The sequence below is a fragment of the Symphalangus syndactylus genome, chromosome 3 (assembly GCF_028878055.3).
Source record: "Symphalangus syndactylus isolate Jambi chromosome 3, NHGRI_mSymSyn1-v2.1_pri, whole genome shotgun sequence".
In the NCBI taxonomy this organism is placed as follows: Eukaryota; Metazoa; Chordata; class Mammalia; order Primates; family Hylobatidae; genus Symphalangus; species Symphalangus syndactylus.
The window spans coordinates 140,135,509-140,153,531 of record NC_072425.2 but is presented as its reverse complement, the minus strand read 5'-3'; the positions used below and the strand labels follow the sequence as shown (position 1 = coordinate 140,153,531).

At 44.3% G+C, this 18,023-nt stretch overlaps 1 protein-coding gene across 3 annotated transcripts in view; it reads left to right on the top strand.

Moving 5' to 3' along the window:
* The window catches only part of CLMP (CXADR like membrane protein), a 112,201-nt gene extending 96,580 nt beyond the window's left edge, over positions 1-15,621 (top strand). For 2 of the 3 annotated variants that reach the window (XM_055273540.2, XM_055273539.2), the window contains 5 exons: positions 5,951-6,152; positions 6,813-6,980; positions 7,453-7,575; positions 10,326-10,467; positions 11,658-12,090. In XM_055273540.2, the coding sequence (XP_055129515.1) occupies positions 5,951-6,152; positions 6,813-6,980; positions 7,453-7,575; positions 10,326-10,467; positions 11,658-11,958 (936 nt within the window). In that variant the 3' untranslated portion in view covers positions 11,959-12,090. Of the gene's footprint in view, positions 1-5,950; positions 6,153-6,812; positions 6,981-7,452; positions 7,576-10,325; positions 10,468-11,657 lie in introns of all 3 variants that reach the window. The other variant, XM_063636609.1, reaches the window with a different exon arrangement.
* The last annotated feature ends 2,402 nt before the right edge of the window (positions 15,622-18,023 follow it).

Here is an 18,023-nt window from a genome sequence, read left to right as displayed (position 1 = left end):
TAAAACCTTAGGGGCCTTCCTGAACCCAGAACCAGGCTAATAAAAATGATAATGCTACTACTTGAGTGCTTACTATCTCATTCCCACAAAAATCCTATGAAGTAACACAGCCCCCTTTTATAGTTCAGGATCTTAAGGCTTAGAAAGGATAAGTGATGAGAGCCAGGCACACAGCTGTCAGTGGAGAGGCTTCCGTTTGGAGATCATTTGACTTCCCAGCCAGCAATCCCAATCACTGCAGCCTGGCACAGTGTTTTTTCTTTTTTTTTTTTTTTTGAGACGGAGTCTCGCTCTGTTGCCAGGCTGGAGTGCAGTGACACAATCTTGGCTCACCGCAACCTCCACCTCCTGAGTACCTGGGAGTACAGGCGCAGCTAATTTTTTTTTTTTTTCTTTTTTTTTTTAGTAGAGACGGGGGTTACACAATGTTGGCCAGGCTGGTCTCGATCTCCTGACCTCGTGATCCACCCGCCTTGGCCTCCCAAAGTGCTGAGATTACAGGCATAAGCCACCCTGCCCGGCCTAGCGTTTTTTCAAAATCTGTATCACAACCAGTTAGTGGATCCTAAATGATAAGAAATTTTGTTTGTTTTGTTGTTTTTTTTTGAGACAGAGTTTCGCTCTTGTTGCCCAGGCTGGAGTGCAATGGCGCCATCTTGGATCACTGCAACCTCCGCCTCCCGGGTTCTCCTGCCTAAGCCTCCCGAGTAGCTGGGATTACAGGCATGCACCACCATGCCTGGCTAATTTTGTATTTTTAATAGAGACGGGTTTCTCCATGTTGGTCAAGCTGGTCTCGAACTCCCAACCTCAGGTGATCTGCCCACCTTGGCCTCCCAAAATGCTGGGATTACAGGCGTGAGCCACTGTGCCCAGCCTTGTTTTCTTCTCTTTTTCTTTTTTTTTTTTGAGACAGAGTCTCGCTCTGTCGCCCAGGCTGGAGTGCAGTGGCGTGATCTCGGCTCACTGCAAGCTCCGCCTCCTGGGTTCACACCATTCTCCTGCCTCAGCCTCCCGAGTAGCTGGGACTACAGGCTCCCGCCACCATGCCCGGCTAATTTTTTGGCTAATTTTTTGTATTTTTAGTAGAGACGGGGTTTCACCGTGTTAGCCAGGATGGTCTTGATCTCCTGACCTTGTGATCCGCCCGCCTCAGCCTCCCAAAGTGCTGGGATTACAGGCATGAGCCACTGTGCCCGGTAATTTTGTTTTCTTTTAACATCGACTAGACAATATCAGAGCATACTGCACATATACTCATGAAACTTATGTTTCAGTTATATATGTGTACGCTGTGTCATGAAGAAAAATGTGTTCCTTTTTTTCTGACTAAAGTGCAGTGGCATGATCTTGGTTCACTGCAAACTTTGTCTCCTGGGCTCAAGCAATTCTCCTGCCTCAGCCACCTGAGTAGCTGGACTACAGGCGTGCGCCACCATGCCTGGCTAATTTTTGTAATTTTAGTAGAGACAGGGCTTCACCATGTTGGCCAGGCTGGTCTGGAACTCCTGGCCTCAAGTGATCTGCCTGCCTTGGCCTCCCAAAGTGCTGGGATTACAGGCATGAGCCCCGGGCCAGAAAAATGTATTTCTTAATGTGAGTCTGTTGAAAATAGTTTGAAAGTGCTTGCTGTACTGTTCTTCTAGCAGTCCAAAGCAGCCTGATTCTACTTTGGACCACGGCTACTAAGATTCTTCAAACTCAAATATACATTTCAAGACAAAGGCATCTCTGGATGCTAACCCAAATACTAAAATAAACAAGCAGCTGGGCGCGATGGCTCACGCCTGGAATCCCAGCACTTTGGGAAGCTGAGGCGGGTGGATCACCTGAGGTCAGGAGTTCGAGACCAGCCTGATCAACATGGTAAAACCCCGTCTCTACTAAAAATACAAAATTAGCTGGTGTGGTGGTGCATGCCTGTAATCCCAGCTACTTGGGACGCTGAGACAGGAGAATTGCTTGAACCCAGGAGGTGGAGGTTGCAATGAGTGGAGATTACGCCACTGCACTCCAGCCTGGGCAACAAGAGTGAAACTCCATCTCAAAAATAAATAAATAAAATAAACAAGAAAGAAATTCCAAAGCCCTCAGGCCAAAAAGGTCACCCACCTCTCAAAGCCCACAAAACCCCAAAGTTCCTAAAAATTACCCAGTGCTTCACTGTCTTCTAGGTTTTGCCTCTCTTCATTCTCCTAGAAAGTACAAACTGACTTCATTGTAGGTGATTATGCATCTGGGGGAAATATGGACAAATCAGAAAGAAAGAGAAACATTAATAGAGCACCTATTAAGTGTTCCAAGCTTACCTGCCTTATCTCCAGGTGTAAGGCCCCCTTACTTTCAGTCTTTGAATGGAGACAAACTCTAGAGCTTCCAGTTTTTTCCTGTTGTGAACGCATTTCCTTCTTTTCCAACTATCCCAGCAATTTTGCATTACTAAGGCAGCTCTACCACCTGCCAAGAAACCTACCCTTCCAGCTGGGCATGGTGGCTCACACCTGTAATCCCAGAACTTTGGGAGGCCCAGGCAGGCAGATTACCTGAAGTCAGGAGTTCGAGACCAGCCTGACCAACATGGAGAAACCCCATCTCTACTAAAAATACAAAATTAGCCAGGCGTGGTGGCACATGCCTGTAATCCCAGCTGCTCGAGAGGCTGAGGCAGGAGAATCACTTGAACCCGGGAGGTGGAGGTTGTGGTGAGCCAAGATCACGCCATTGCACCCCAGCCTGGGCAAAAAGAGTAAAACTCCGTCTCAAAGAAAAAAAAAAAAAGAAACAAAACCTACCCTTCCTATGGAGTACAACAGAATGTGGGGCCAACAATACCCTATAAACATTTTTTTGTTTTGTTTTGTCTTGTTTTGAGACAGAGTCTCACTCTGTCCCTAGGCTGGAGTGCAGTGGCGTGATCTCGGCTCACGGGAACCTCTGCCTCCTGGGTTCCCGCGATTCTTCTGCCTCAGCCTCTTTAGTAGCTGGGACTACAGGCATGTGCCACCACACCCAGCTAATTTTTGTATTTTTAGTAGAGACTGGGTTTCACCATGTTGGCCAGGATGGTCTCGATCTCTTGACCTCGTGATCCAGCCACCTCGGCCTCCCAAAGTACTGGGATTACAGGCGTGAGCCACCGCGCCCAGCCACAAATATTTATTTATTTCATTTTATTTTTTTGAGACAGTCTTATGTTGCCCAGGCTGGAGTGCAGTGGCATAATCTCCACTCACTGCAATCTCTGCCTCCAAGGTTCAAGTGATTCTGCTGTCTCAGCCTCCTGAGTAGCTGGAATTACAGGCACATACCACTACACCTAATTTTTTTCATTTTTTCTTTTTTTTTTTGTTGAGATGGAGTTTCGCTCTTGTTGCCCAGGCTGCTGTGCAATGCCACGATCTCGGCTCACCGCAACCTCTGCCTCCCGGGTTCAAGCAATTCTCCTGCTTCTCAGCCTCCCGAGTAGCTGGGATTATAGGCATGCGCCACCATGCCCGGCTAATTTTGTATTTTTAGTAGAGATAGGGTTTCATCGTGTTGGTCAGGCTGGTCTCAAACTCCCGACCTCAGGTGATCTGCCCATCTCAGCCTCCCAAAGGACTGGGATTACAGGCGTGAGCCACCGTGCCAGACCACCTAATTTTTGTATTTTTTAGTAGAGACGGGGTTTCACCATGTTGGCCAGGCTGGTCTCGAACTCCTGACCTCAAGTGATCTGCCCGCCTTGGTGTCCCAAAATGTTGGGATTACAGGTGTGAGCCACCACACCCAGTTACATTTTTTTTTTCTTTTTTAAAATTTTATTTGTTGAGACAGGGTCTCACTCTATCACCCAGGCTGGAGTGCAGTGGTGCAGTCTCGGCTCACTATAGCCTGAACCTCTTGGGCTCAAGCAAACCACCAGCCTTGGTCTGCCAAAGTGCTTGGATTACAGGCGTGAGCCACCATGCATCTGGCCCCCACAAACATTTAGAACAAACAAGTACTACATCCAGGAGAAGGGCTGTGATCCTAGCTCTTCCCCGTCTGTGCCTAACGCAGAGGGCTTTCCCTTGAGTGCTAGGAACCCCATGGAATTATCTGCAAAATAATAGGAGTTTTTTCTGGGTCAGAGTTCATAGGTTTTATCTGACTGAGAGAACCTTCTCAGTAAAGGATCTGAGGAGCTGTGGAGCATCACGTGATCGAGGGCAGGGTTGAGGGCTTGAGTGAAACAATTTGGAACAGCTGCAGCTGAAATGTGCCTGGGAGATGCCCATATGCTTGCATGCCCTTTTTAGTGCCCTTTTGTGTATCTGGAATGCTCCCTCCAGGCCTTTTCTCCTTGCCTCTCAAAGCCTAGCTCAAATGCCACTAACTTTTCTGGGACACTCTCCTTGATACTATTTCAAATAAATCGTTTCTTTTTTTCTGTTTGTATGTCTTTCCTTGTTAATCTCACTTGATTATAAATCACTTGAACCAAAGAAGAGATCTGCCAGGCGCGGTGGCTCACACCTGTAATCCCAGCACTTTGGGAAGCCGAGGAGGGTGGATCACCTGAGGTCAGGACTTTGAGACCAGCCTGGCCAGAATGGTGAAACCCCATCTCTACTAAAATAAAAAATTAGGGCCAGGCGCAGTGGCTCACGCCTGTAATCTCAGCACTTTGGGAGGCTGAGGCAGGCAGATCATCTGAGGTCGGGAGTTCAAGACCAGCCTGGCCAAGATGCGTGAAAGCCCAGCTCTACTAAAAATACAAAAATGAGTAAGGCGTGGTGGCATGCATCTGTAATCCCAGCTACTCAGGAGACTGAGGCAGAAGAATTGCTTGAACCCAGGAGGCAGAGGTTGCAGTGAGCCAGGATCGCACCATTGTACTCCAGACTGGGCGACAAGAGTGAGACTCCGTCTCAAAAAAACAAACAAACAAACAAAATTAGTCCGGCTTAGTGAAATAGGGTAAAGGAAGCAATCAGATATGCATTTATCTCATGTGTGCAAAGGGATAATTGTGAGTTCTGTCTGTCCTTTCTCCACAAGCAGTCTCCTTGTGGGCAAATTGTGCAGGAGTACTGTAAGCTTTTTTTTTTTCATCTTTGTAGCTATCTTATTTCTTACTCAGGAATAGAATGGAAGGCAGGCCAGGCGTGGTGGCTCATGCCTGTAATCTCAGCACTTTGGGAGGCCAAGGAGAGTGGATCACCTGAGGTCAGGAGTTCAAGACCAGCCTGGCCAACATGGCGAAACCGTCTCTACCAATAATACAAAAGTTAGCCGGGCATGGTGGTGTACACCTGTAATCCCAGCTACTCAGGAGGCTAAGGCAGGAGAACTACTTGAACCCGGGAAGTGGAGGTTACAGTGAGCCAAGATTGCACCACTGCACTCCAGCCTGGGCGACAGAGCGAGACTGTCTCAAAAATAAATAAATAAATAAATAAAATCAAGTAAACAGTCCTGTCTCATAGAAGTCTCTCAAATACTTAAAAAAAAAAAAAAAAAAAAGAATGTGAGGCAGGTTTGCCAGACATAGTTCCAAGCTCGACCTTCCCTTTGGCTTCCCGAGGGGTCCCGAGGTTTCTTTTCCAAGTCTATGCTTAATATATGCATAACTCTACACTTGTACATTTTCCTCCTTTCCTTGACTTAGCTGTGTGAACTTCAGTATGTAACTCAAACTTCAAATTCCTTACCTGTAAGATGGGGTGGTTCTGAGCATTTAATAATACTTTATAACTAAAAATGCTACACAAATATGAAGTGTTATTATTTTTGGAAGGAGAGGCAAGGCCTAGGCGCAAGTGTACTGTACTTTTAACTTTTATTTAGAACAGAGGTCTCTTGGACTCTTAGCCCCAGGCTTGACTACTTTATGCCACTGGGAGTACTCCCTTTCCTCGTCTTCATACCATCAGGAAAGGCAGGCTGAGAGTTACACTACTTGACTCTGCCTTGGTCTATCCCACAGGTGATCACTTACTCCAGTCGTCATGTCTACAATAACCTGACTGAGGAACAGAAGGGCCGAGTGGCCTTTGCTTCCAATTTCCTGGCAGGAGACGCCTCCTTGCAGATTGAACCTCTAAAGCCCAGTGATGAGGGCCGGTACACCTGTAAGGTTAAGAATTCAGGGCGCTACGTGTGGAGCCATGTCATCTTAAAAGTCTTAGGTAAGACAGGATGCCAAAGTGAATGTCTACAGCTTATTTCTAAGGTATCTAAGAGGGATGGCCATATGCATCACAGTGGTACAAAACATCATGTTCAGTACTTTGTATTATACATTCAGAGATCACCTCGTCCAGTTCCCTGGAAAGAAATGTGTATCTTCTGTATTATAGCCACAATAAAAGATGAAAATAAAAGAGCAATTTTCCACAGTTGTCCATTACAAAACATATTCTCTAATATTTAAGTGGCATCTTCATATTTAAGTCTCTCAGATATGATTCAAATTCACTTGTTTTTTGACAGCAAGAGCTACTAAGTTCTACTTAATTGCTTCCAAATTAATACACTTCTGTATCAGTAAAACCATGCTCAACTTTCCTAAAATGTCCAATAATAATGTCTTCTTTGAGAAGTAATGAGGCAGCCTCTGCCCCCAAAATTAAAACAGCACCACTGGAGTTGGGGATATGTGTGCTTAGGGGATGGAGGTGGATGTTTTTCTGGGGGTAGTGTAAAGCAAGGCTAGTTGAATCCCCACTCAAAAGTTGACCAGAACGGATGGCTGGAGAAGCAACTCAATAGGACATAATTTTTCCATTGAATCTGGTGTTTGGGGATCTTTGAATCACTACACTTTTGCTTGTTGTTGCTGTTGCCAGTGAGACCATCCAAGCCCAAGTGTGAGTTGGAAGGAGAGCTGACAGAAGGAAGTGACCTGACTTTGCAGTGTGAATCATCCTCTGGCACAGAGCCCATTGTGTATTACTGGCAGCGAATCCGAGAGAAAGAGGGAGAGGATGAACGTCTGCCTCCCAAATCTAGGATTGGTAAGTCATCTTCCTACCAATCTATTGAGCCAACAAAACAGTCCTCTATCCACGAGCTCTAAATCAGCTTTGTCAGCAACTCACTATGTGACCTGAAATACCCTGCTGAACCTCCTGAACTTCCATTTTTAAAATCTATTAACTAGAACAGAAAATCTGTCTTTCCTTTCCTCAAATGACATGTAAAAGTAGTAAAAGAGATTGGAAGAAATGTACTACATAAATCCACTGTATCTAAATATTATGTTTAGTATCCCTTAAATGTTCACAATCTTTTGTATCTTTTGAGGATGTGCTACAACTTAAAAAAAATGTTTACCTTTCTTCTCATGTTCCCAAAGGATATCTTTTCTATCATTTCATTCTTATCAAATAGCATTACAGAATCTCAGGTCAGTGATACAATAAAGTAAACAATAAATATAGATACCATCACTAAAGGGATTTACAGTCGTTCTTTCTGCTTGCGCAGACTACAACCACCCTGGGCGAGTTCTGCTGCAGAATCTTACCATGTCCTACTCTGGACTCTACCAGTGCACAGCAGGCAACGAAGCGGGGAAGGAAAGCTGTGTGGTGCGAGTAACTGTACAGTGTAAGCATCGAAAGAGGTTTTAGTTTCATTGTTTTGTTTTTGCATTGTAGATCAATGTTAAGACATTCTAATTATGAGTAAGGTCAAGGTCAAAATCTTTATCTCCAGAAGGATATGGCTATCACCAAAATAAATTCAGTAGTTGCAAAGACCACTCAACAATTGACTGGCCAGGCACAGTGGCTCACACCTATAATCCCAGCACTTTGGGAGGCCCAGGTGGGCAGATCGGTTGAGGTCAGGAGTTTGAGACCAGCCTGGCTAACATGGTGAAACCCCGTTTCTACTAAAATACAAAAATTAGCTGGGTGTGGTGGTGGGCGCCTGTAATCTCAGCTACTCAGGAGGCTGAGGCAGGAAAATCTCCTGAACCTGGGAGGCGGAGGTTGCAGTGAGACAAGATCACGCCACTGCACTCCAGTCTGGGTGACGAACTGAGACTCCCTCTCAAAACAATAACAACAACAACAACAACAACAACAAAATCAGCCCTGCGTGGCGGCTCACACCTGTAATCCCAGCACTTTGGGAGGCCGAGGCAGGCAGATCACGAGGTCAGGAGTTCAAGACCAGCCTGGCCAACATGGTGAAACCCTATCTCTACTAAAAGATACAAAAAATTAGCCAGGTGTGCTGATGCGTGCCTGTAATCCCAGCTACTCAGGAGGCTGAGGCAGGAGAATCACTTTAGCCTGAGACGTGGAGGTTGCAGTGAGCCAAGATGGTGCCATTGCACTCCAGCCTGGACAACAGGGCGAGACTCCAACCAAAAAAAAAACAAAAAAACACCGGTTGACTCTGTATTTACAAACATATGAATTAGCCAGCCCCCTAAAGAAATTCACTATATGCAGGAGAGTACTAAATAAACACCATGCCTAAAAACAAAAACAAACAAAACCATGCAGCTAGTTACATGCCACCTACCATTCTAGGCAAGTAGATGAGGTTTCTCCCCTCCACGGAGTGTTTGTGAGTGCGTATGTGCATGTGCTCGTGCACACACACATGTGTACACGTGTTATAATCAAGAATTCAATTTACTTCAAGTACAGATGAGAGACAGTAGTAGGCGACTAAGAGCATCAGCTGTGGAGTCACATAACTGCCTGGATTTCAATCACAGCTACCACTAACTCTGTAGTACCTTAGGCATATTTCCCAATCTATAAAGGAGAATAACAGTTAACTATCTCATACAGTTTTTCTTTTTTTCCTTTTTTTTTTTTTTTTCTGGTCTTGCTCTGTCGCCCAGGCTGGAGTGCAGTGGTGCAATCTTGGCTCACTGCAGGCTCTGCCTCCCGGGTTCAAGCGACTCTCCTGCCTCAGCTTCCTGAGTAGCTGGAATTACAAGCACATGCCACCACACCTGGCTAATTTTTGTATTTTTGTAGAGACAGGGTTTTGCCACATTGGCCAGGCTGGTCTCGAACTCCTGGACTTAGGCGATCCACCCTTCCTCACCTCCCAGAGTTCTGGGATTACAGACGTGCGCAACGGCACCTGGCCTCTTAGAGTTTTTCTGAAAAGTTAGTAAATGAACACATTTACTTACAACTGCCTAGGAACAGGGCTTGACATACAGTGGGTGTTCAATAACATTAACTATTATTATTATTTCTCCTTAATCAATTTAGTAACTTCAGACTTTTGAACCAAATCCTATATCCGCAAGCCATGTTTGCAGTGTTAAAATTTATTTGGTGCAATAAATAGTATGCCAGGCTTATCATCTAGAGATTGAGTCTTGAAAAAAGGCAGGATAAACCAAGTTGAAAGATAAAAGGAGGCAGGGCATGGATATTAATCTTTGTTAAATTGTCTCCATAACATCTTTGTTAAATTGTCTCCATAACATCTTTGTTAAATTGTCTCTAAATTCTCAAATGCTCTTTGGACCACTTTTAACATTTTCCTAACCCCCACCCTGTTTTCTTTTTGAGACAGAGTCTCACTCTGTCACCCAGGCTGGAGTGCACGGTGAAACCCCGTCTCTACTAAAAATACAAAAAAAAAAAAAAATAGCCAGGCCTGGTGGCGGGCGCCTGTAGTCCCAGCTACTAGGGAGGCTGAGGCAGGAGAATGGCATGAACCCTGGAAGCGGAGCTTGCAGTGAGCCGAGATCGCGTCACTGCACTCCAGTCTGGGGGACAGAGCAAGACTCCATCTCAAAAAAAAAAAAAAAAAAAAAAACCAACCAAAAATAACCCTGGCCACTGGCTGGCGAAGTCTGTGATTCACTAACTACAACTGCAAATATATCAAGAGGGTTGGTCATACAATAAGAGAGGGTAATGCAGAACTACTCAGGAAGATAGATATAAAGACCTGGAGGTCGGTGCAGTGGCTCACGCCTGCAATCCCAGGACTTTGGGAGGCTGAGACGGGTGGATCACCTGAGGTCGGGCGTTTGCAACCAGCCTGACCAACATAGAGAAATCCCATTTCTACTAAAAATACAAAATTAGCTGGGTGTGGTGGCGCACGCCTCTGATCCCAGCTACTCAAGAGGTTGAGGCAGGAGAATCACTTGAACCCAGGAGGTGGAGGTTGTGATGAGCCGAGATCGCGCCATTGCACCCCAGCCTAGGCAACAAGAGTGAAACTCCGTCTCAAAAAAAAAAAAAAAAAAAACACCTGGAAATGCTCATTCTGTCCAGAACTTATGTTTTTTGAGTTAATAACGAGTTAATAACGTATTTCCTAGCTTATGTTTGGTTTTACCTGTGCTTTTGCTTCTGAGAAAATAGATGTACAAAGCATCGGCATGGTTGCAGGAGCAGTGACAGGCATAGTGGCTGGAGCCCTGCTGATTTTCCTCTTGGTGTGGCTGCTAATCCGAAGGAAAGACAAAGAAAGATACGAGGAAGAAGAGCGACCTAATGAAATTCGGTAAACCTCCCAAATCCCCACTTTTACGGGGCTTCTGTTTTAGGGCCAGCACTTTAGTGACCAGCCAACATAAATGTTCCCAGTTTTCTCTTAACCATATATCTGTTAAAAGGATTATCCTGGTAGGTAGGAAGTTCCAGCCTAGGGACAGAGGGTATGGCTTACCTGGACTTTATTGTGAAAGTATCTTATCCTCAACAAACACTTAAAAGTTAAATTAGGCCGGGCGCAGTGGCTCACGCTTGTAATCCCTGCACTTTGGGAGGCTGAGGCGGGCGGATCACGAGGTCAGGAGATCGAGACCACGGTGAAACCCCGTCTCTACTAAAAATACAAAAAAATTAGCCGGGCGTGGTGGCGGGCGCCTGTAGTCCCAGCTACTCGGAGAGGCTGAGGCAGGAGAATGGCGTGAACCCGGGAGGCGGAGCTTGCAGTGAGCTGAGATTGCGCCACTGCACTCCAGTCTGGGCGACAGAGTGAGACTCCGTCTCAAAAAATAAATAAATAAATAAAAAATAAAAGTTAAATTAGGCTGGGCGTGGTAGCTCATGCCTGTAATCCCAGCACTTTGGGAGGCCGAGGAGGAAGGATTACTTGAGGCCAGGAGTTTGAAACCAGCCTGGTCAACATAGTTAGACTCCATCTTTACTTAAGAAAAATAAATAAATAAATAACCAGGCATGGTGGCCCATGCCTGTAGTCCCAGCTACTCAGGAGGCTGAGACAGGAGGATGACTTTAGCCCAGGAGTTTGAGACTACAGTGAGCCATGATTGCACCTCTGTACTCCTGCCTGGGTGACAGAGAAAGAGCATGTCTCAAAAAAAAAAAGTATTACTTCTGATTCACTTCTACTCATAATGGGCATACAACGAAGAATGGGCATGGTCATGAAAGGGTTTATGCAGACAAACCCTAAATCAGGAGGAGTGCTGTCTAGACCATCTCAATGGTAAGATCCTATCCTCCCAGTATAATAGAGTTGACCTGTGGGCTAACAAAATATACATTTGCGTGAGCCAAGCATTAAGTCTTAAGATACAAGGAAGTACCTCTGTCCCTAAATGGTTGCCTTCCGATGGTATTATCTGAGGTTTACAGCTTGGGAAACCTCAGAAGGAGGCAATCATAGTGGAAGCAATCACACATCTGCCAGTGTTAAAGTTTATCTTTGCTGTTTTTTCTCTTCAGAGAAGATGCTGAAGCTCCGAAAGCCCGTCTTGTGAAACCCAGCTCCTCTTCCTCAGGCTCTCGGAGCTCACGCTCTGGTTCTTCCTCCACTCGCTCCACAGCAAATAGTGCCTCACGCAGCCAGCGGACACTGTCAACTGACGCAGCACCCCAGCCAGGGCTGGCCACCCAGGCATACAGCCTAGTGGGGCCAGAGGTGAGAGGTTCTGAACCAAAGAAAGTCCACCATGCTACTCTGACCAAAGCAGAAACCACACCCAGCATGATCCCCAGCCAGAGCAGAGCCTTCCAAACGGTCTGAATTACAATGGACTTGACTCCCACGCTTTCCTAGGAGTCAGGACCTTTGGACTCTCCTAGTTATTGGAGCTCAAGTCACCAGCCACACAACCCCCTCGAACCAGATGAGAGGTCATTTAAGTAGCAGTGAGCATTGCACGGAAGAGATTCAGATGAGCACTTTCCCTCTACGATACCAAACAAACAAAAGGATGTAAGCTGATTCATCTCCAAAAAGGCATCTTATTGTGCCTTTAGACCAGAGTAAGGGAAAGCAGGAGTCCAAATCTATTTGTTGACCAGGACCTGTGGTGAGAAGGTTGGGGAAAGGTGAGGTGAATATACCTAAAACTTTTCATGTGGGATATTTTGTATCAGTGCTTTGATTCACAATTTTCAAGAGGAAATGGGATGCTGTTTGTAAATTTTCTATGCATTTCTGCAAACTTATTGGATTATTGCAATTATTCAGACAGTCAAGCAGAACCCACAGCCTTATTACACCTGTCTGCACCATGTACTGAGCTAACCACTTCTAAGAAACTCCAAAAAAGGAAACATGTGTCTTTTATTCTGACTTAACTTCGTTTGTCATAAGGTTTGGATATTAATTTCAAGAGGAGTTGAAATAGTGGGAGATGGAGAAGAGTAAATGAGTTTCTCCCACTCTATACTAATCTCACTACTTGTATTGAGCCCAAAATAACTATGAAAGGAGATGAAAATTTGTGACAAAGGATTGTGAACAGCTTTCCATCTTCATGATGTTATGAGGATTGGTGACAAACATTAGAAATATATAATGGAGCAATTGTGGATTTCCCCTCAAATCAGATGCCTCTAAGGACTTTCCTGCTAGATATTTCTGGAAGGAGAAAATACAACATGTCATTTATCAACGTCCTTAGAAAGAATTCTTCTAGAGAAAAAGGGATCTAGGAATGCTGAAAGATTACCCAATATACCATTATAGTCTTTTCTTTCTGAGAACATGTGAAACCAGAATTGCAAGACTGGGTGGACTAGAAAGGGAGATTAGATCAGTTTTCTCTTAATATGTCAAGGAAGGTAGCCGGGCATGGTGCCAGGCACCTGTAGGAAAATCCAGCAGGTGGAGTTTGCAGTGAGCCAAGATTGTGCCATTGCACTCCAGCCTGGGTGACAGAGCAAGACTCCAACTCAAAAAAAAAAAAAAAAAAAAAAAAATCAAGAAAGGATAAAAGGAAGTTCAGTATTGTACCACACTTGGAACTTCCTCCATTTCTTCCATTTGAGAAGGATGTGAACCTGGAACTTTTGATGATTCTAAGCCTTAAATTATCAAAAAGATCAGGGATTGCCAATGCTTCTAATGGCACTGCAAGTATATGCCATAATCATTCCCTCCTAAAAGTGAAAAATGAGAGAAATTCAGTATTTTCCCAGGCTCAGCCTCCAGAAGTCTAGCTCTGGGCTGGAAGAAAAGGGTACTAATATTTAGGGAAGAGATGAGAATAATTAGTGGGTGGCAGGAGAGGGCTGAGCTAGTGCCTGCTAACATTTTAGTTGTATCTTGGAAAGATTTAGCAAAAATAACTCACCAGGATAGCTGCTGAAGAGCTGATGAATGGGAGAGGAAAGATGTTTCAGAAATAAAGAAAACAGCAGCCTCCAATACAATAACTTGCCTTTTTAATAGTTTTGACTACTCTTAATACCTATACCACAAATGCTGAATCAGCCATTCAAGGACTCTAGCACAAATGTCAACTGATCATCTCTGGGAAAGTAGAAAACTTTTTTTTTTTTTTTTGAGGTGAAGTCTCACTCTGTTGCCCAGGCTGGAGTGCAGTGGCACCATCTCAGCTCACTGCAGCCTCCGCCTCTCGGGTTCAAGCGATTCTCCTGCCTTGTCCTCCTGAGTAGCTGGGATTACAGGTGCCCGCCATCACACCCAGCTAATTTTTGGAGTTCTGATAGAGACAGGGTTTCTCCATGTTGGCCAGGCTTGTCTCAAGCTCCTGACCTCAAGTGACCTGCCCACCCTTGGCCTCCCAAGGTGCTGGGAATACAGATGTGAGCCACTGCACCTGGCCCATAATACTTTTTTTTTTGAGCTGCAGTCTTGCTCTCATCACGCAGGCTGGAGTGCAGTGGCGCATCTCGGCTCACTGCGACCTCCACCTCCTGGGTTCAAGCGATTCTCCTTCCTCAGCCCCCCAAGTAGCTGGGATTATAGGTGTGCGCCACCATGTACAGCTAATTTTTGTATTTTTAGTAGAGATGGGGTTTCGCCATGTTGACCAGGCTGGTCTCAAACTCCTGACCTCAGGTGATCCACCCACCTCGGCCCCACAAATTGCTAGGATTACAGGTGTGAGCCACTGCGCCCGGCCCAGAATACTTTTTAAAAGAAGAGCAGGTTAGAGGAAAGAAAAAAGTTAATGCTGAATGTGGTGATGAAAGCATGTTTCTAAAATGGGAAGCCGATGCTTAAAGAGGAAAGACTAATCTGGGATTTTGCCCCATTTCTCTGGTTTTTCACTCCTATATTTAATTCTCACAATCGTGTCGTCACATAGTACAAAAAACAAAATTCTTGTAAAGTCCCCAGGACTTTATCCTTGGGTGAAAGTTTTAGCCTGAGTATTGTCTTCCTTTAAAAAAAGGTGGGAAATGAGACATTGAGGAATTAACATATAAATGTCTGCTATGGGTTTAAGAGAACTGGTGTATTTGGAATGCTTCTTACACTAACACTGTCTCATTGTAAAATATAAAACCCCTTACTCTGACTACATTTTTATTCCTCTGGTAGTGTGGTATCCAGGCAACATATCACTTCTGCTATGTAATTCTAAGAATTCTCATTTCTAGAGTACCTGAGCCAAACAAATACACTATGGAAGCTGCAGCTGTATCATCACTAGCAATTTGCTCATCATTATTCACTACCTTTGAACCTAAGGTTTCCTGCCTATGCTTTTGAAAGCAAAAATCAGTCTCCTTTGCATGAAAAAGAGACTTAGATTTTTAAACACGTTAGTTACCAGAATGCTAAAATACCAGTTGACTACCCGAATTATTTTGGAAATCTATCCATAATGGAAGTCTACAACAAACACATAAAACAGATTACACTAACAGCTGAGAAATTCAAAGGAATTGAAGATTCTGAGAGATAAACTGTTCAAGTCTTAGCAATGATACTGCACTTCTCTTTGACAGGTGCTGGGCTTAAGTTAGAGGCCCTACTGGTTCCAAACCATATTCCACTGACTTTGCAAGTAAAATAAATTTGATTCTGAAATAGGAAACAAAAAAAGGAGAAATAACTAAATAGTAGAATAAAAACTGTTTGTAGGAAGAAGATGCAGATGGAATGATGTGGACGTTGAGTAACCATGTCAATAAAATATATAAACCAAACTTAAATTTGTGAAATAAGGAAGTTGGTACCTTTGTTGTTACAGTGTATAAAAACAATTGCAGAACTGCTGTTGCAAAAAGACATACATAGTTTTGCTTCCTTCTGGTGTTAAGCTGTTTGTATTTCAGTTTCAGTTTTAACTTCTAAGTTGCCTTGTAATTGGGACTGTGTTTCAGCATCACAAAAACCAAATATTTATTATGGATGCATCTGTATCAGCAATTAAAAAATAAACAAGTAAAAGTGATACTGTAGGAGAAGCTGAAGCTCATATAACCTGGACTGGAAATTTGTTTATCAGCTTGCTGCCAACAGAAGAACAGAAGAACTCAGACTGAATATGATCTATTATTTATCAATTTCAGTCACAAATTTACCAATTACTTTTTTCTCTCACAAGGCAAGATGCTAGGTATAAGTTGCACAGGGGATACCAAGAGAGTTGCTGTCCTTAAGGATTTATCAAAATTAACGAAATAATAATTACTAAGCAAGTATTCTGTGCCTAGGTGAAGTGCCAACAGAGAAGCACACACTAAGGGGTTCAAATAAATCTGAAAAGTATGCACTAAGAGATTCAAATACATCTGGAAAAAACTTCACAGAGGCCATTGTAAAATAACAGCAATAATAGTAATCATCACTTCCTGAGCCATCATGTGCCAGTCACACTAAGTACATTATACATTTTGTCTCAATTTCATACTCCCATCAACCCTATAAGGAAATATTTGTATTCACATTCTACAAGTGAGAAATATAAGGCTCAAAGAGGTTACGTCAGTAGTAAAGCCAGGATTTATTTTTACTTTTATTTTTATTTTGAGACCAAGTCTAGCTCTGTCGCCCAGGCTGGAGTGCAGTGGCACAATCTCGGCTCACTGCAAGCTCCGCCTCCTGGGTTCACACCATTCTCCTGCCTCAGCCTCCCGAGTAGCTGGGACTACAGGCGCCCGCCACCATGCCTGGCTAATTTTTTGTATTTTTAGTAGAGACAGGGTTTCACCATTAGCCAGGATGGTCTCGATCTCCTGACCTCGTGATCTGCCCACCTCAGCCTCCGAGTGCTGGGATTACAGGTGTGAGCCACTGTGCCCGGCCCTGGAGCCAGGATTTAAACCCAGCCACTGTTAGTATATTCCATCAGAACTGACAGATCCTGATTCATCACCATCTTCCCTCCTGAAATCCTCAAACCTTTACACTCAACTATAGGCTTTCTCTTCTCTTTGCTTTCTTCCTTGACCTAAAGCTTTTCACCATACTTGGGACACACTTAGCTCACTCCCACAAGTCCAAATCCTTTAGTTTTCCCTTGTTCTGCAAAACAAGATACAATTCCCAACTTTATAATTGCCTGATTTGTCTTTACATGGTAATGATGGGCTTAGATCATGTAATTTTTGTTAAATGTTAAGCACAGAGTATCTGGAGCACATCAAGATTAAATCTGTCCAATCTTCTGAGAGGCAAAAAGATAAGGTGCATTGAAACTACAAAATAATAGGTACAGTTGATTCTTCAACTGTTTTTTCCAGATGATATGATACAGTCATATCAATTTATTTAAAATGTAGGCTGGAGTCCATGGCTCACACTTGTAATTCCAACACTTTGGGAGGCTGAGGTAGGTGGATCACTTGAGGTCAAGAGTTCAAGACCAGCCTGGCCATGATGGTGACACTCCATCTCTACTAAAAATACAAAAATTAGCTGGGCGTGGTGGCACATGCCTGTGGTCCCAGCTACTCGGGAGGCTGAGGCAGGTGAATCGCTTGAACCCGGGAGGTGGAGGTTGCAGTGAGCGGAGATCGTACAACTCCACTCCAGCCTGGGTGACAGAGCAAGACTCTTTCAAAAAAAAAAAAAAAAATTATACAGTTCAAGGACCCCATGTTTAGTAATTATGTTTACAATTATTTGCTTCTTTTTTTTTGAGACACAGTCTCGCTCTGTTGCCCAGGCTGGAGTGCAGTGATGTGATCTTGGCTCACTGCTGCAACCTCCGCCTCCTGGGTTCAACCGATTCTCCTGCCTCAGCCTCCCGAGTAGCTGGGACTACAGGCGCACACCACCACACCTGGCTAGTTTTTATATTTTTACTAGAGATGGGCTTTCACCATGTTAGCCAGGCTGGTCTCCAACTCCTGACCTCAGGTGATCCGCCGGCCTCCCAAAGTGCTGGGATTACAGGCCTGAGCCACTATACCCAGCCCTCTGTCATCTTTTATATCATGTTTTTGTTACCACTTGTGGATGGAAAAGTAAGTTATAAAAAAGGAAAACTCAATGAGTTTGGCTACTTGTAAGGAGCTCTGCTAAAGATTTCAATTAGTAAAACAATTTAAAAATTAGGGCCAGGCACAGTGGCTCTTGCCTGTAAACCTAGCACTTTGGGAGGCCAAAGCAGGAGAATTGCTCGAGTCCAGGAGTTTGAGACCAGCTTGGGCAACACAGTAAGACCCCATCTCTGCAAAAGGAAAAAAAAAAAAAATTTTTTTTTTTTTTTTTTGAGATGGAGTCTTGCTCTGTTGCCAGGCTGGAGTGCAGTTTTGTGATCTTGGCTCACTGTAGCCTCCGCCTCCTGGGTTCAAGTGATTCTCCTGCCTCAGCCTCCTGAGAAGCTGGGACTAGAGGTGCAAGCCACCATGCCCAGCTAATTTTTGTATTTTTAGTAG